Consider the following 14,670-nt stretch of genomic DNA (forward strand, 5'->3'; position numbering starts at 1 on the left):
TATGTTTAGGTTCTGATGTGGTCTCTAAACGTCTGTGACGGCTGCTTCAGGACTGACCTCCGCCCCGGGGATTCAACAGAACAACCAATCAACTGCTGTGTCTGCCCACCTTTCTTGTTGTGCAATATGAATCCGTCCGGGTGGGGTCTCCTTCTTTTGGCTGCAGTCGAATTCAACATCCCAGTCAGCTTCAATGGTGGCTCGCCAAAATGTTGCTTGAGTTTGCAATCCCTTAAAAAACAGAAGACAAGAGGCATTTGGCAAAACAGGAACAGTTTGTTTAATTACACATTAAGGCTGGGAGAACAGTTACAGGCACAGGGTCTGAGGACTGTCTCAACGTACATTCTTTTCGTACCCTTCTTATATACAAACTTTAGCAGGTTGTAAAAGTGTTTGGCGTACCATATATGGTGAGCAATGTTGGTTGCTGTCTTTGAAGTCATAAATTAATTATCTAATGGTTACAGCAGGTCGGTCTCTACCTCACATGGACACAATGTGGCCAGTGGTGAACCTATCTAGATGTCTGGCATGGGGAGCGCGTAATCACTTCTTGTGCTAGGCCTTAATTGGCTATGTGTGCCTAGCTCATGTGGCATCTGGCTTTTATGGTGTTTTTAGGAACGTGCGTACCCCCTTCAACCATGTGCGCTTTATTGGTGCAATCTCCTTTGATCCTTTGTAATGTTGCTGCGCCTATCTGTGTGATTGATCAAAAGTTTCCTGCCTGAGCATTGGCCTGCTAGCTACGCACCCTCCCACCAGTGACCTATCAATCAGCAACCCGGGCCTTTGTTTGAGGGCCTGCTAACTACATATTTGGGGACAACATATAATTTTTGTTGACAATGCATCCAATTCCTATTGTTTGGATATAGTGGCGTGCCAACAAGCTAACGTTTGCCAGGCTGTACTCTGTACACTCTTTCAATCCAATGCATCCTCTCAGGGTACCACAGCTTAGAGTAGGACTGCTTTACAGTCCTGGCTCTTTGGCTGATCCCAGCAACAACCCAGCGCCTGGATACCCTCACAGGTGATTAGCCGTGCTGTACATTTCCTGCTTTATTGATCTATGCACAGCATGTCTATCTACAGCCACATATGCCTCGAACGGGAAGTATTACCCTGTATGCATCTGTTCATGACATGTAGTGCGGTAGATTCATATGCACCCCCCATCCTCCTTCCCAGAAGCCTTTTGACATTGAAGATACTTCTTTCTTTACTTCTGCATGGTCATCTCTTTTTAAGTATAGCTGCACTCCAGTTCCATCCTCACCCACTGGGCGAAATACAATCTAACAATCGAGCCGATAACCATGCGTCACTATACTTTGTGGCTCAAAAAGACTTATTAAACAAAACAAAAGAAAACAAAAATGCAAATCATGTCAATCCTACTGCACTACATGCCACAAGCAGATGTTTACAGGGTAAGTAACATTTGATTTCCTAATAACTCTGGTGCAGTTTGATGAATCATCATGATCCCCTAACTCCCTAGGCCTGGTGGGGCGAGGGGGTCCCAAAGGACCCCTCCCTTGTGCCCAAAACACATATAGCTCAGTACTGTAGATCTGTGATAGTACTACAGATCCTCTCGGGGTGAGGCCGAGCCCAGCGCATTTAATAAAAAAAGGGGGGGCGGGGACATGTGGTCCAGGAATTTCGGCCTTTGTAATTTTATATTTATTTTTGAAGGGGTGGGGGTTAGGGGGTGCAGTCTCAGTACCTGATACACTGAATGGCCTGAGCGCCCCATTCCCCAGGGCTCACCTCCTATATATTTGGGGAGAGAGAGTAGCCCCCCTCCCTGAGCGATTGCATGACCCCAGGGACCCCTTCCCCTGGGACACTGTTCTTCCCTGCCCAGTTGGATCCCCAACCCTAAATACCATTCCGAAATGTGCTGGATAGGAACTGTTGAGTGCAGTTGATGTTATGGATTCTATGGGTGTCACGTAATACAAAAAGGTCAGTCTTGACTACCCTTTCACAAGATAACCCCCTTACCCGGACAGTAAAACATTTATGTTGGATGAATTGTTTACCACAATAAAGCTACTCTTTTCCTGTGAATGCAAAACCTTGCTGACTTTTGGGTAGTAGGTTTTGTTTATCCAAAACATTTTGAGCTTTGTAATATTTCTTGCAGATTTTAAGCACCAGGGCTCACACCAACGTTATCCTTGCACATGGTGAAAACTAGCACAAAGACTATAATAGCAGATTTTATGCACTTTTAGTACCTTTATGTTCAGTAACTTAGGAATCGAAGAACTTTATTCTTTTGAGTATAGCCTAGAATTTAAAAAGAAATCCACGGAAACACATTGTTGGACTCCCATGTTTGAATTATAGTAGCTTCTTCTTAAAGTATTAACCGTTTGTGATCCTATCTGCTCCAGAAAGTGTAAACATACTGTGTTCTTTTTTTGGGGTAATCGAGTTAATCAACATTAAAACTGCCCTAGAAGTATTTTTAAAAACAGCACTAAATGATCATTGATTGGATGTGATTGCTGTGTCAAAATACATCACCTCAGCTAGTAAGCCTTAACAGCATGACATAGCTATTCTTAGAGAATCAAGATGTCCATTACTATGTGGACAATGTGGAAGCCACACAATAATGACTGACTGCACCACTGAAAAGGTCTCATTAGTGTGCTAGGAGATATAGGATATTTTTCCACATTCTACAGCACTGGGGTACTGTCCTTTCCTGCAGAGTTTGCTACATCTAGAGATAGATGTAAGGATGCAGGTTGTCAGCTGGATACTGAGTTAGCGCTAATGTGTTTCTGTAATCCACAGGTGTGATAATGTTAAGGCTTTGAAACCTAAGGCAGATGATGTTGTGAAGAAGATTCTGCAAAGCGTAGGACAACATGGCCCCTTGCATGAGAAGCTTCTGGAATTGAAAGGTGAATAAAGATAAAGTTGTGAGATGTGACCCATCTATTGGAGAACTGGTCAATGTGCAGGATTATGCTTTTGGCCAGAACAAACCTGTATGCTATGAATTAGTCTCAATACCACTTCCTATAGTACAGCATGTGTTATCATTGTCCTGTAAAATGTGTTCGAGGTAGTGTAGGAGGGTAGTTTAAGGACACCAGTGGATGTGTTCAGATATAGTGGAGAGTTTCAAAGCTAGAGAGAGTGAAAGAGATCAGACCTATGAGAATAAAAGATCTGAACAAGAATTGGTGAGATGGCAATCATTACAGAAGACATAATGTGGAGAGCAGCTTCTGCAGACAATGTAAGGCATTTCCAGCTTATCTCTAGAATTCTTTGAGCCTTCTGATCGAAGTACTCTCAACATCCATTTGATTGGCATCTTAGGATGTGTCCATAGCCCTATGCAAGCTTATTTTGGGTTTCCCACTAACCTTGTTGCAGTGTCCTTAAAAGTCTTGGCACCAGCCATTGCTCCCCTCTTACTTGATACCATAAATTTCTCAAACATATCCTTTGTACCCGATTTCTGTAAAAGAGAGGTGATTGCCCTCCTGCTGAGGAAAGCCAGCCCAGATAGAGCGATCCACCGCCTTTATAAACGGTGATCAATTTATTTCTGTTTTGTAATTTCTGGTTATCTTGTTGCTCCTCTCACTATCTGCTATAGGAGATGTAAAAGGAAAACTGAAATAGTTATTATCCTAGTTTTTTTACAATACAATGCATCACTGAAGTGACAACCAACCCACTCTCCTTCCCAGCAGCAGCTTCATAATTATCAGTCATCCGAAGAAGCATCAGCCACTCACTGTAAGGCTTGATGGGATAGTGCAGCTGCAACTATCCCTGCTTTTTCAAAAGTTATGTAGCGGAACCTACCCAAATCGATGGCTTAGCACCTGAAAACATTGGGCTTTTTGGGCTGTTGCCAAGCAGGGTTCCAAGCAAGTTATATTACTGAAACAGTGCTTGTGGTGGATGGATCTGGTCAAGCTGTATAAAACCAAAGAGTCCAATTGCGCAGCCGGCCTTCTGTTGTTATCCCTATTTGTGTCGTTGAACAGTCACTCATGTCATTCTTATTGACTGCTTGGCTGGCAGTGTGCTTGCACTCCAGCGTGCAGGTGGGTGCACCCTGGAGTGATTCAAGTAATTCTTGCAGGAATGTTTCCAAGTGGTGTCAATGACCTCATTCTAGTCCAAAGTATGGCTATTATGCTGCAGGATTCCTGTATACTTTGTACTCTATTTTAATGCAGGCACTGGTAGAGGTAATAATCTAATTGTCTAGTTTGATAGCAGAATGTCTTTTGAGTACCACATCAAAAATATAAACCATGTGCTTGCTGAGGAAAGTTCTTTCTTTTCTCCCCTTTGAAAATTTGTTCGGGTTGGTTAGACCCTGATTTTCATCCTGCATTGATTATTGTCATGTCATCTTCTTGGGGCTCACTGATCCACAAGCGCATCCTCCAGAATATGCTCTAACTGCATGAGAATAACTTTACTGAATCATGTTAAAAGAAAAAGTATAAAAATGAGCGAACTGGAGCCAGATAGGTTGCCGGCCATAAGAGCGGAAATATGACACTTCACCTTTCATGTTAGCCATGCACTATCCCATCAAGCCTTACAGTGAGTGGCTGATGCTTCTTCGGATGACTGATAATTATGAAGCTGCTGCTGGGAAGGAGAGTGGGTTGGTTGTCACTTCAGTGATGCATTGTATTGTAAAAAACTAGGATAACAACTATTTCAGTTTTTCTTTTACATCTCCTATAGCAGATAGTGAGAGGAGCAACAAGATAACCAGAAATTACAAAACAGAAATAAATTGATCACCGTTTATAAAGGCGGTGGATCCTCTTGAGTGTTTGCTTTGGAGTTAGTTTCCAAACGGTGTGGTAAACATGTAAGTTGCAATTTGAAAATGTACCAATATGAAAGTTTCTTCATAAAGGGGCAGTGGCGGCTTTACATTTCAGGTAATATGACCCAGGTTTACCAGGTAATTTTTTTGTGTTTTTTGAGTCTATGCAAGAAACAATCAGTTTGTAAATCAATTGTTTAGAAAATGGTAAACCTATTCAAATTGAGTCATAGATAATTCATAGCTATTTCATTGTTTCATTAATAAAAAGGAAAAACTCTTCTAACACTTATCTTCTATAACAGTCTTTCTGCTGAATAGATTGGGGTTTCAACCAAAACTGGTAAATAATACCTGTTTATTATGAAAATCTGAGATCACTTATGTTCGGAAAAAGGTTCATGTATGAATGGCGAACGGTGTACTGTTACTGGGAACAAAGTACCTGTATTAATTCATTAATGGCGACAAGGAAAGCTGATTTGTAGAAAGATATGTTAAGATGTTATGCCAGCACTACATCCCTGGGGGTGGGGGTGGACACTACATCAATGTAGGACATACTGAGCGTAGCACTCACTATAGAGCTCATAACCACGTCAATTTACAACATTGAGAGACATCATTACATATTAAGGGTTAAAATTATGTGATATTTAATTAAATTACTCGTAAAATATTTGGGTTCGTTTTATGGTTAGATAAGGATAATTTAATGTTCGAGGCATATGGGCTGCAGACCACACACTGTTGCATTTGATCACCATCTGGTGGTGGGCCAGGATGATTACACTTTGTTGTTGTCTTTGAAGGGTCTTTGTCTGCTTGATGACTCCTCCCTTAGACTATAGTGCCCATGGGCATCGACTCCATCTTCAGATTGTTTTTTTCCGCCATCGGGCTCGGATGTGTTTATCGTTCGGTCCCGTTACCGATCTCTTTTCGAATCCATAAATCAATCTACAACATCAACATCGTCTTCCCGCGTCGAAGAAAGGCTCCACTTCTCGATTCCAGCGATTGTCGGGGCCGTCGGGCCCAACTGCGTCATTGGGCCTTTAACTCATGGAAAGAACACCGTTCAAGAAGTGCCCTCAGTGTGGACACAAGTTTCCCTACACCGACCTTCATGAGGTTTTCAACCTGTGCTTGTCTCCAGAGCACGAGAGTTGAGACTATGAGGCCTGCGCTTCGTTCCGGTCCAAGAAAATAATCAGGGACCGTCGAGCTCGAAGAGCTATGGAACAGTCATCGTCTTCGACACCAGACCTCATCATAGACGAGGCGCCGATCGAGGTAGACGCCGAAGAACAGCAAGAAGACGTCGCTTCCGAAGACGACGATCGATCCGAAGATGACGATCTTCTTTCAGCTGGTCAACAGGTCGTGGGTAAGAGCGTTGACCCTGTTCATCCCCCCACACCGGGACAGGCTTTGGTTCCACCTCCGGGTTCGGGTGCACACCGATCAAAACCTTCTGACGCCCCTCCTTCAGGCTCGGCAGCAAAGGGCACTAAAAAGCCTCCAGTCGACTCGGGTTCGAGTCAGTCTGTCAGTCCCGAAAAGCAAAAAGTGCTTAAGCCGAAGTCAACACCGGCACCAAAACATCCATCGGTACCGAAGGTAACCGAACTGAAACCAAGTTCGGCACCGAAAGACGTTCCCAAAGTTACCGAACCGAAAATGAACTCGGTAACGAAAAAATGCGGACCCGAAAGCAGATACGATACCGAAACATACTGCGGCTCCGAAGACAGATGAATCTAAACACCAGGGAACAAAAGCTTTGGATCCAAAAAGCACAGATAGAAAGAAAAAACAAGAAAAGTCTTCGGAACCGAAACCAAGAGCCGTTCCAAACACAATAGACACTGCAAAGTCTAAACCTGTCGGCCCCAAACAAGATAAATCGGCACCAAAAAAGGATTTGCCAATAGAAGAGCTTTTCCAACCTGATGTAAGGCAAAAAACTCTCAAAATTCATCCAGAGACTGGACATGTATGCACAGTGCCTGAAAAGAGGAAAATGGACTATCCCAAACCATCGCCAGTTCCTCTAAAAAAGCATGTTCAAACAGCCCCTATAAGAATTCCTTCACCAGAAGTAGAAATACCAGCAGACATCTCTCCTGTGCATTCATCAGCTAGTACACATAGCCTTATACCACAAGATGAGGATTATGGGGATACCTACTCACAAGAGGTAGAGAGTGATCATCAAATGGATGATATTAATGACCCAGATGATATAGCTGGGCCATCAGGTGACCCATGGAACGGTTATAATGCACCAGATCTACCACAAGACGATGTATACCCGCCTAGGCCATCTCCACCAGATGACACCATTGGGTTCACACAGCTCATACATAGAGCAGCTACATTCCATGGAGTAGACTTACATACGGATCCAATAGAAGAAGACTTTCTAATGGACACACTATTAACATCACATAAGACCACAACCACATTTCCAATACTTAGTGGAGTGGTAAGACAAGTTCCAGAAATATTTAAAGACCCAGTCAGGGCCAGAGTATTTTAACCTCAGACTGGAAAGGAAATACAAAGCGGCTCCATCTGATCCTGCATATATTAAAGGACAGTTGCCACTAGACTCACTGGTAGTGTCAAATGTGAGAAAGAGAGCCAACTCGCAGACAACAGGGGATGCTCCACCCCCTGACAAAGAGTCTAAGCTTTTAGATGCTTCAGGAAAACGCACCCTCTCACAAGCAGCCAACATATGGAGGATTGCTAACACTCCAGCTCTGTTAGCAAGATATGACAGAGCTCATTATGATGAGTTAGAGTCACTCATGCAACACTTGCCAGAACAATATATGGCTAGGGCTTCTGATTTAATACAAGAATGCAAAGTTATAACTAATACCTCCATAAAATGTGCACTAGACACTGCAGACACAGCATCTAGAGCAGTAAATACAGGGGAACTGTTGCGCAGACATGCATGGCTGCGCATCTCTGGGTTCAAACCAGAAATACAAGCCAGTATCTTAAACCAACCATTTGACCAACATCATCTTTTCGGTCCAAATGTAGACAGTGCACTGGAAAAAATCAAAAAAGATACTGATACGGCAAAATCAATGGGAGCTTTACAAACTCAAGCCCATAGACCTTCCTTTCGTCGCTCCTCATATAGGGGCGCCTCTAAGAGATTCCAGACTGACAACACCTACTCTACTTACAAAGCGCCCAACCAAACCTCGCCCAGTAAGGGATATTATAGAGGAGGGTATAGAGGAAACAACAATAAGGGTAGAGGAAGAGGCAACAACAATCGCAATGCCTCTACTCCCAAACAGTGACTTCCCTTCCATCCCCCCAGACAATTCCACTCCAGTCGGGGGGAGGTTACAACAGTTCCTACCTGTCTGGAACTCAATCACCACAGACAGGTGGGTGAGACAAATAATTCAGTTAGGTTATTGCCTGGACCTCACTTCCACTCCTCAAACAATACCACCCAGATAGCGTCCCATGTCACAAGAGCACCTCATACGACTAAGACAAGAGGTAGAATCTCTACTGCAAAAGAATGCAATAGAACCAGTACCAAAAGAACATCAGAACACAGGGGTATACTCTCTTTATTTTCTCATACCCAAAAAAGACGGATTTCCCAGACCTATTCTAGATCTAAGACCCCTAAACCTGTACATACATTCAGACCATTTTCATATGGTCACACTACAACAGGTTCTACCGCTACCGTTACTAGAGAAAGGCGACTTCCTTGCCACATTAGACCTCAAGGACGCATACTTCCACATTCCCATTCATCGATCTCACAGAAAGTACCTACGGTTCGTACTAGAAGGTCAGCACTACCAATTCAAGGTACTCCCCTTTGGAGTAACAACAGCACCTCAAGTGTTCACAAAGTGTCTAGCAGTAGTAGCAGCACACTTAAGAAGGGACAACATTCATGTCTTCCCATATCTCGACGACTGGTTAATAAAATCCAAGTTATACAGCCAATGTGTACAGCACACGCATCAGATAATCTGCCTGCTACACAAGTTGGGGTTTACAGTGAATCAAAAGAAGTCACAGCTACAACCGTCCCTGTCTCAGCAGTATCTAGGTGCCACAATAGATACCTCCAAGGCAATAGCGTACCACAACCTAACAAGAAAACAAACTATGCAAAATCTTATCAGAAGATTCCAGCCACAACACTCACTACAAGCTCGAGTGTTCATGCAAGTAATAGGAATGATGGCATCTTGCATTTTCATAGTACCATACGCAAAACTACAAATGCGTCCCATACAAGAATGCTTAGCAGGTCAGTGGAATCAGGCTCAACAAGAAATAACAGATCTGGTGGTGGTAGACGACCGGACATATCGCTCTCTGCAATGGTGGAACACCAAAAACCTTTCCAGGGGCCGGACGTTTATAGAACCTGTTCCACAAATCATACTAACTACAGACGCATCTCTCACGGGATGGGGAGCGCATTTACAAAGCCACACAGTACAAGGTACATGGACACTGCAACAAAAAGTACTCCACATAAATCATCTGGAGTTACTAGCGATTTTTCAAGCTCTAAAATCGTTTCAACACTACCTGTGAAACAATGCTGTACTAATCCGGACGGACAATATGACAGCAATGTACTACATTCAAAAGCAAGGAGGGACACACTCCCTACAGCTCTCCCGGCTGGCGCAGAGCATTTGGAGGTGGGCCGTTCCTCGAAATATTTTTCTATTAGCAGAACATCTACCAGGAGTTCACAATCAATTGGCAGATCTGTTAAATCGTCACAGACAACAGATACACGAATGGGAGCTTCATCCTCAAGTTCTTCAGCCATTTTTTCAAAGGTGGGGCCAACCAGAGATAGATCTGTTTGCTACACACCGCAACTCCAAATGCCCAAGCTTCGCCGCCAGATACCCACACCCATTATCCAAAGGAAATGCGGTATGGATGAACTGGTCAAACAAATTTGCGTATGCTACCATTAGTGGTACGCGAGCTACGGCAACATTCTCTCACATTGATTCTCGTAGCACCAACGTGGGCAAGACAACCATGGTACACCATGCTACTACAGCTCTCAGTAGTACCACATCACTAACTAAAACTCTCCCCACATCTACTAACACAGAACCATGGAGAGATTATGCATCCAGATCCAATGCAGCTCAATCTGGCAATCTGGCTCCTGAATTCTTAGTTTGGATATCTAAATGTACCTACTGATTGCATGAATGTCATTAAAGAAGCAAGACGTCCTAACCCTAGAGCATGTTATGCAGCAAAGTGGAAAAGGTTCGTTCTATATTGCACAAATAACAACATCAACCCCTTAGATGTTTCCATACAAAACATCATATGTTACCTGTTACATCTACAAAGATCTAACTTAGCGTACTCCTCAATCAGGTTACATCTTGCTGCTATAGCTGCATATCTCCAAAACAGACAACATGTGTCATTGTTTAGAGTACCTGCAATCAAATCGTTTATGGAAGGACTTATAATTCCTCCCAGAATACCACCCTCTCCAGTATGGAATTTAAATATTGTTCTCACAAGACTTATGGGTCCTCCTTTTGTACCATTGCGTGAGTGTGAATTACAGTTTCTTACATGGAAAGTTGCTTTTCTAGTAGCAGTTACCTCACTAAGAAGAGTAAGTGAGATCCAGGCATTAACAATTCCAGAACCATTTAACTTCATCACAATAAAGTGGTTCTTAAAACAAATCCAAAGTTTCTGCCAAAGGTCATTTCACCATTCCATCTCAACCAATCAATTGAGTTGCCAGTATTTTTTACACAACCGCAAACGGTTGCAGAACGAGCACTACACACACTAGATGTAAAACGAGCGCTTCTCTACTACATTTATAGGACAAAACCTTTTCGTAAAACTAAACAACTGTTTGTGTCCTTTGCACCTCCACATAAAGGCAATCCCATTTCTAAATCAGGCATTGCCATATGGATTGTTAAGTGTATTCAAATGTGCTACCAAAAAGCTAAACGCACTTTATCCATTGCTCCTAGGGCTCATTCTACCCGTAAATTAGGAGCATTTATGGCATTCTTAGGAAACATACCATTAGATGATATCTGTAAAGCAGCTACATGGTCTACTACGCACACATTTACAAAACACTACTGTGTAGATGTGCAGGCAAAACAACAAGCAAGTGTGGGCCAGGCTGTACTAAAAACATTATTTCAAACTACTGCAACAGATGCGGGTGGCTGCCTCTAAGGGAGAAACTGCTGTGCAATTTATGCAACAGTGTGTGGTCTGCAGCCCATATGCCTCGAACGGAAAATGCTACTTACCAGTATGCATCTGTTCTTGGCATGTAGGGCTGCAGAACCACACAGGCCCACCCTCCTCCCTGGCTACCTGTGTCTGTTCCAGTAGTATCTTATTTAGATACACAACACATGGTCATCTTTATGTGTACTCATACAACTCCATCATTTGCCCAATAGCGAAAACAATCTGAAGATGGAGTCGATGCCCATACGACCTACAGTCTAAGGGAGGAGTCATCCAGCAGACAAAGACTCTTCCAAGACAACAACAAAGTGTAATCATCCGGGCCCACCACCAGATGGTGATCTAATGCAACAGTGTGTGGTTCTGCAGCCCTACATGCCAATAACAGATGCATACTGGTAAGTAGCATTTTCCTTTACATATATGGTTACAGTTCGGTAATGGATCACTTTAATTATGTATTGGAGATAGTTACTTGGGTTGAACTAAGGATTATTTGTTAATAATTAAAATTAAAAGTAATTTCGCTTTATGGTTAGTGTTTGCTTTATGGTCAAGATTATTATTCAATTAAAATTGTTAGGTTAAATATACAATTTAGCTTAATATAAAGGTGGCAGTTGAAATTGGAGTTCAGTTAAGGACGGTTATTGAATTTAATTTAAATCAATTAATGGTTGGGGTTATTATATTCCCTTATATTAAACTTTAAAACTTTAAATGTATTATTGGTATAGTCCGGATTTATAAATTAAAGAACAGTTAGTCAATATAAAATGTACTTTATATTATAAGGTTGACGTTGTTTTTATAGAGTTTTGGGATTGGAATAGTTGTAAAATACATTTAAAAATATCCTAGGACTGTAGCAGACACCTGAATAGTTCTTGCATTAAATTCAGAATTGATGTTGAGGTTTGTCCGATACGATGAAAATGTTGTCCGCATATGTGGAGATGTTTATTTTGAACTTTTTACTGGCACGAGCATGATAGAGTGCATTCCTATTGTGTCTGTCTTTAAAAGGCGAACCTTGGTGATTGCATATCTGATATAATTACTGGTGTTGGAGGAAGTATACAGAAGGCTCATGTCAAAACCTGCTGCTGCTCATTTCCATTTGAGATCCCTAAAGATTTATACGCATTTCATTCTCTCAAAGACTTCCTTCTCATCTTATGCAATACCACTCCATATTCTGTGATTAAAAAGCTCTTACGATGCAGTGATGTAGGTCAGAAGCCTTGCATTGTAGGCAAGAGATTGTTCCTTTAGAAAATATTTTTGTTCTGGATTTACCAAATGTAAAATGATAGATTCTGGATATGAGACTAGTGTTCTCGATATGAGGCTAATAATAATCAGCTATGTTGCAGATGTCTTTTGATATCAAAGGAATTCAATTTGGCCATACCCTGGATCCGACCTTTGCTAATTTTCTCGATCTAAAAGTTAAGGAGCCTCAAGTGACCCTTTGGTCAGGCCATTATGTGGTGCCTTTTAGCATCACAGGTTCAAGGACACCTCCAAACAACTTAAAGGACGGAGGACCCAGAAGCATCAACTGGAATTCAATCAATTCCACAATCTGCATCCCGGCCCTGAGCCATGACATACCCCAGCTAGACAATAATGTTAACATGGCTAACTGATAAATTGAAGAATGGATTCGGTCAGCAGTGGAGAAAGCTGTACCATGGTCCTCATCATTTCCCTTGGAGGCTAAAATTCCTTTGAGTGTTGAGGCTCTACCTATGGACTATGACAGCATCTGTAGCTTTAAAGAATTTACAGTCCCCGACACCGCCAGCTTGGAAAAATTGGCTTGTAGTATTAAATCAGGCTCAGCCCATGATCCGGTCCCACCCAAGGCCTTAATACAAGGATTTAACATGATTATTCCTTCTTTACAGCAACTAATTGCCCTCTCTTTTAATTCTGGTGAGGTTCCATTAAAATGGCAACAAGCCACTGTCATAGCCCTACAAAAAAACCTTCTAGTGAAGCTATGGCTCTAGATAATTTACGCCTGATCTCATTACATCCGTCAATTGGCAAACTAGCCGAGGTGGTGGTTAACAATCAACTCACTTATTTTATCACCATGAATGATCTTTCTTATTCAACCTAGTCAGGTTTCAGGCCATCCTACTCGACATAATCGGCTCTCTTGTTAGCCACTGAAACCCTAAGGCAGTGTGCTGTAGTGTAGTTCCTATATTCCCAATGGGCTCTGCGCATTGGAATAATATAAACACCAGTGTAGACGTAGGACTGAGGTCATCTAGGTCTCTACTGACTATATTAGACTTAATTAGTTTTGCCAGCTAGCTCAGAGGTCACTAGAAACTTTCTCGAGTAAACAAGGAGGTGTTAACTTCCCTGAATAGACAAGAAGGGATTAGCTTCTGACAACCGCATAAACATGACAACTTTGCTCCCTCAGAATAAAGAGTGTATCTCTAGAGTCGTTTAAAAACAATAGACGGTTATTTCACTCAGTCAATCGTGCATACTTAGTTTCACCAGAGTGCAGAGAAAAAGAGAGACGGGCGTTTTCAATAAAAGGTGTTATTTATTGAGCAGTCCTCTTTCTCATGCAAGAGAAATGAGTTGCCACAATTGCAATACTTATCATGAAGTAAAGTACGTACAGTAAAAGGAGTATTATGAGATAATACTGTGAAAGCATTGATATGGTTTCTTAGCCATATGATACTTTAAAATGGATAAAATATATACATACATAAAAACATTGACTAACTTACTCAACTGGTGCTTCTAATCTACGCCTACCCCGGTGTACCTGCCCTAAGCCTAATACGTGGGAAGGAGTAAGTAAGTTGCAGTTTAACTTAAGTTAGGTTTTTTGCCAAGAATCTGAATCAAGAATTCTCTCAAGGGTTTAGTCAGCTCCTTACCTTGGTTCTAGAATGTAGGAGGTCTTGTATCTCTCTCTCAGGACTCGATCTCCCAGCAACCCGCAAGGGTGACTGGAAACACCGGAGCTGGATTTTCTCGGCTGGAGAAAAAGACAGCGTCTCTCTCAGTGCGTCAAAGGGGAGGGGCGGCTTCCTTCGGCTCTCGCATCAGCTGGGCTTCCGGGCAAGTAGATAGCCGCTCTGCTCCAAACCACCGTGTGTTTGCTTAAGGCAACTTTGGTATATTTATACCTGGAAGGTGCCGGGTTTGACGTAAGGTTGGACATAAGACGTCACTTAAGAACTAACAGTTCTTTCTGGACTCCAGGAGTTCTTGTGCAAATCAAAACAAGAGCAGGGGGAATTCCCGGGCTGCTAGAGGCTTGGTTTGTTTAAAGAACGCGTTGTACTTTCTAGGAGTCGAGGGGAGTAGCCTTGCCGTATTTGGACTGCATTGGCTATTACTAAATATGGATATGATTCTTATGCCTTTATAAGGATATTATTTGTTATAACCATATAAGGGCATAAATCGGGAATATCGAATTAGGGTCCTAGATAGAAACACAACAGTGCAGGCGCAGGACAGACGGCGCAACTAGTCTTTCTGGACTTAAG

At 42.4% G+C, this 14,670-nt stretch overlaps 1 protein-coding gene across 1 annotated transcript in view; it reads left to right on the forward strand.

Moving 5' to 3' along the window:
* Window positions 1–14,670, forward strand: part of LOC144756212 (E3 ubiquitin-protein ligase TRIM39-like) — a 330,783-nt gene that overhangs the window by 259,846 nt on the left and 56,267 nt on the right. The window contains exon 5 of the mRNA XM_078645824.1: window positions 2,824–2,933. Within this exon, the coding sequence (XP_078501950.1) occupies window positions 2,824–2,933 (110 nt within the window). The remainder of the gene's footprint in view (window positions 1–2,823; window positions 2,934–14,670) is intronic.

The sequence above is a fragment of the Lissotriton helveticus genome, chromosome 5_1 (genome assembly GCF_964261635.1).
Source record: "Lissotriton helveticus chromosome 5_1, aLisHel1.1, whole genome shotgun sequence".
In the NCBI taxonomy this organism is placed as follows: domain Eukaryota; kingdom Metazoa; phylum Chordata; class Amphibia; order Caudata; family Salamandridae; genus Lissotriton; species Lissotriton helveticus.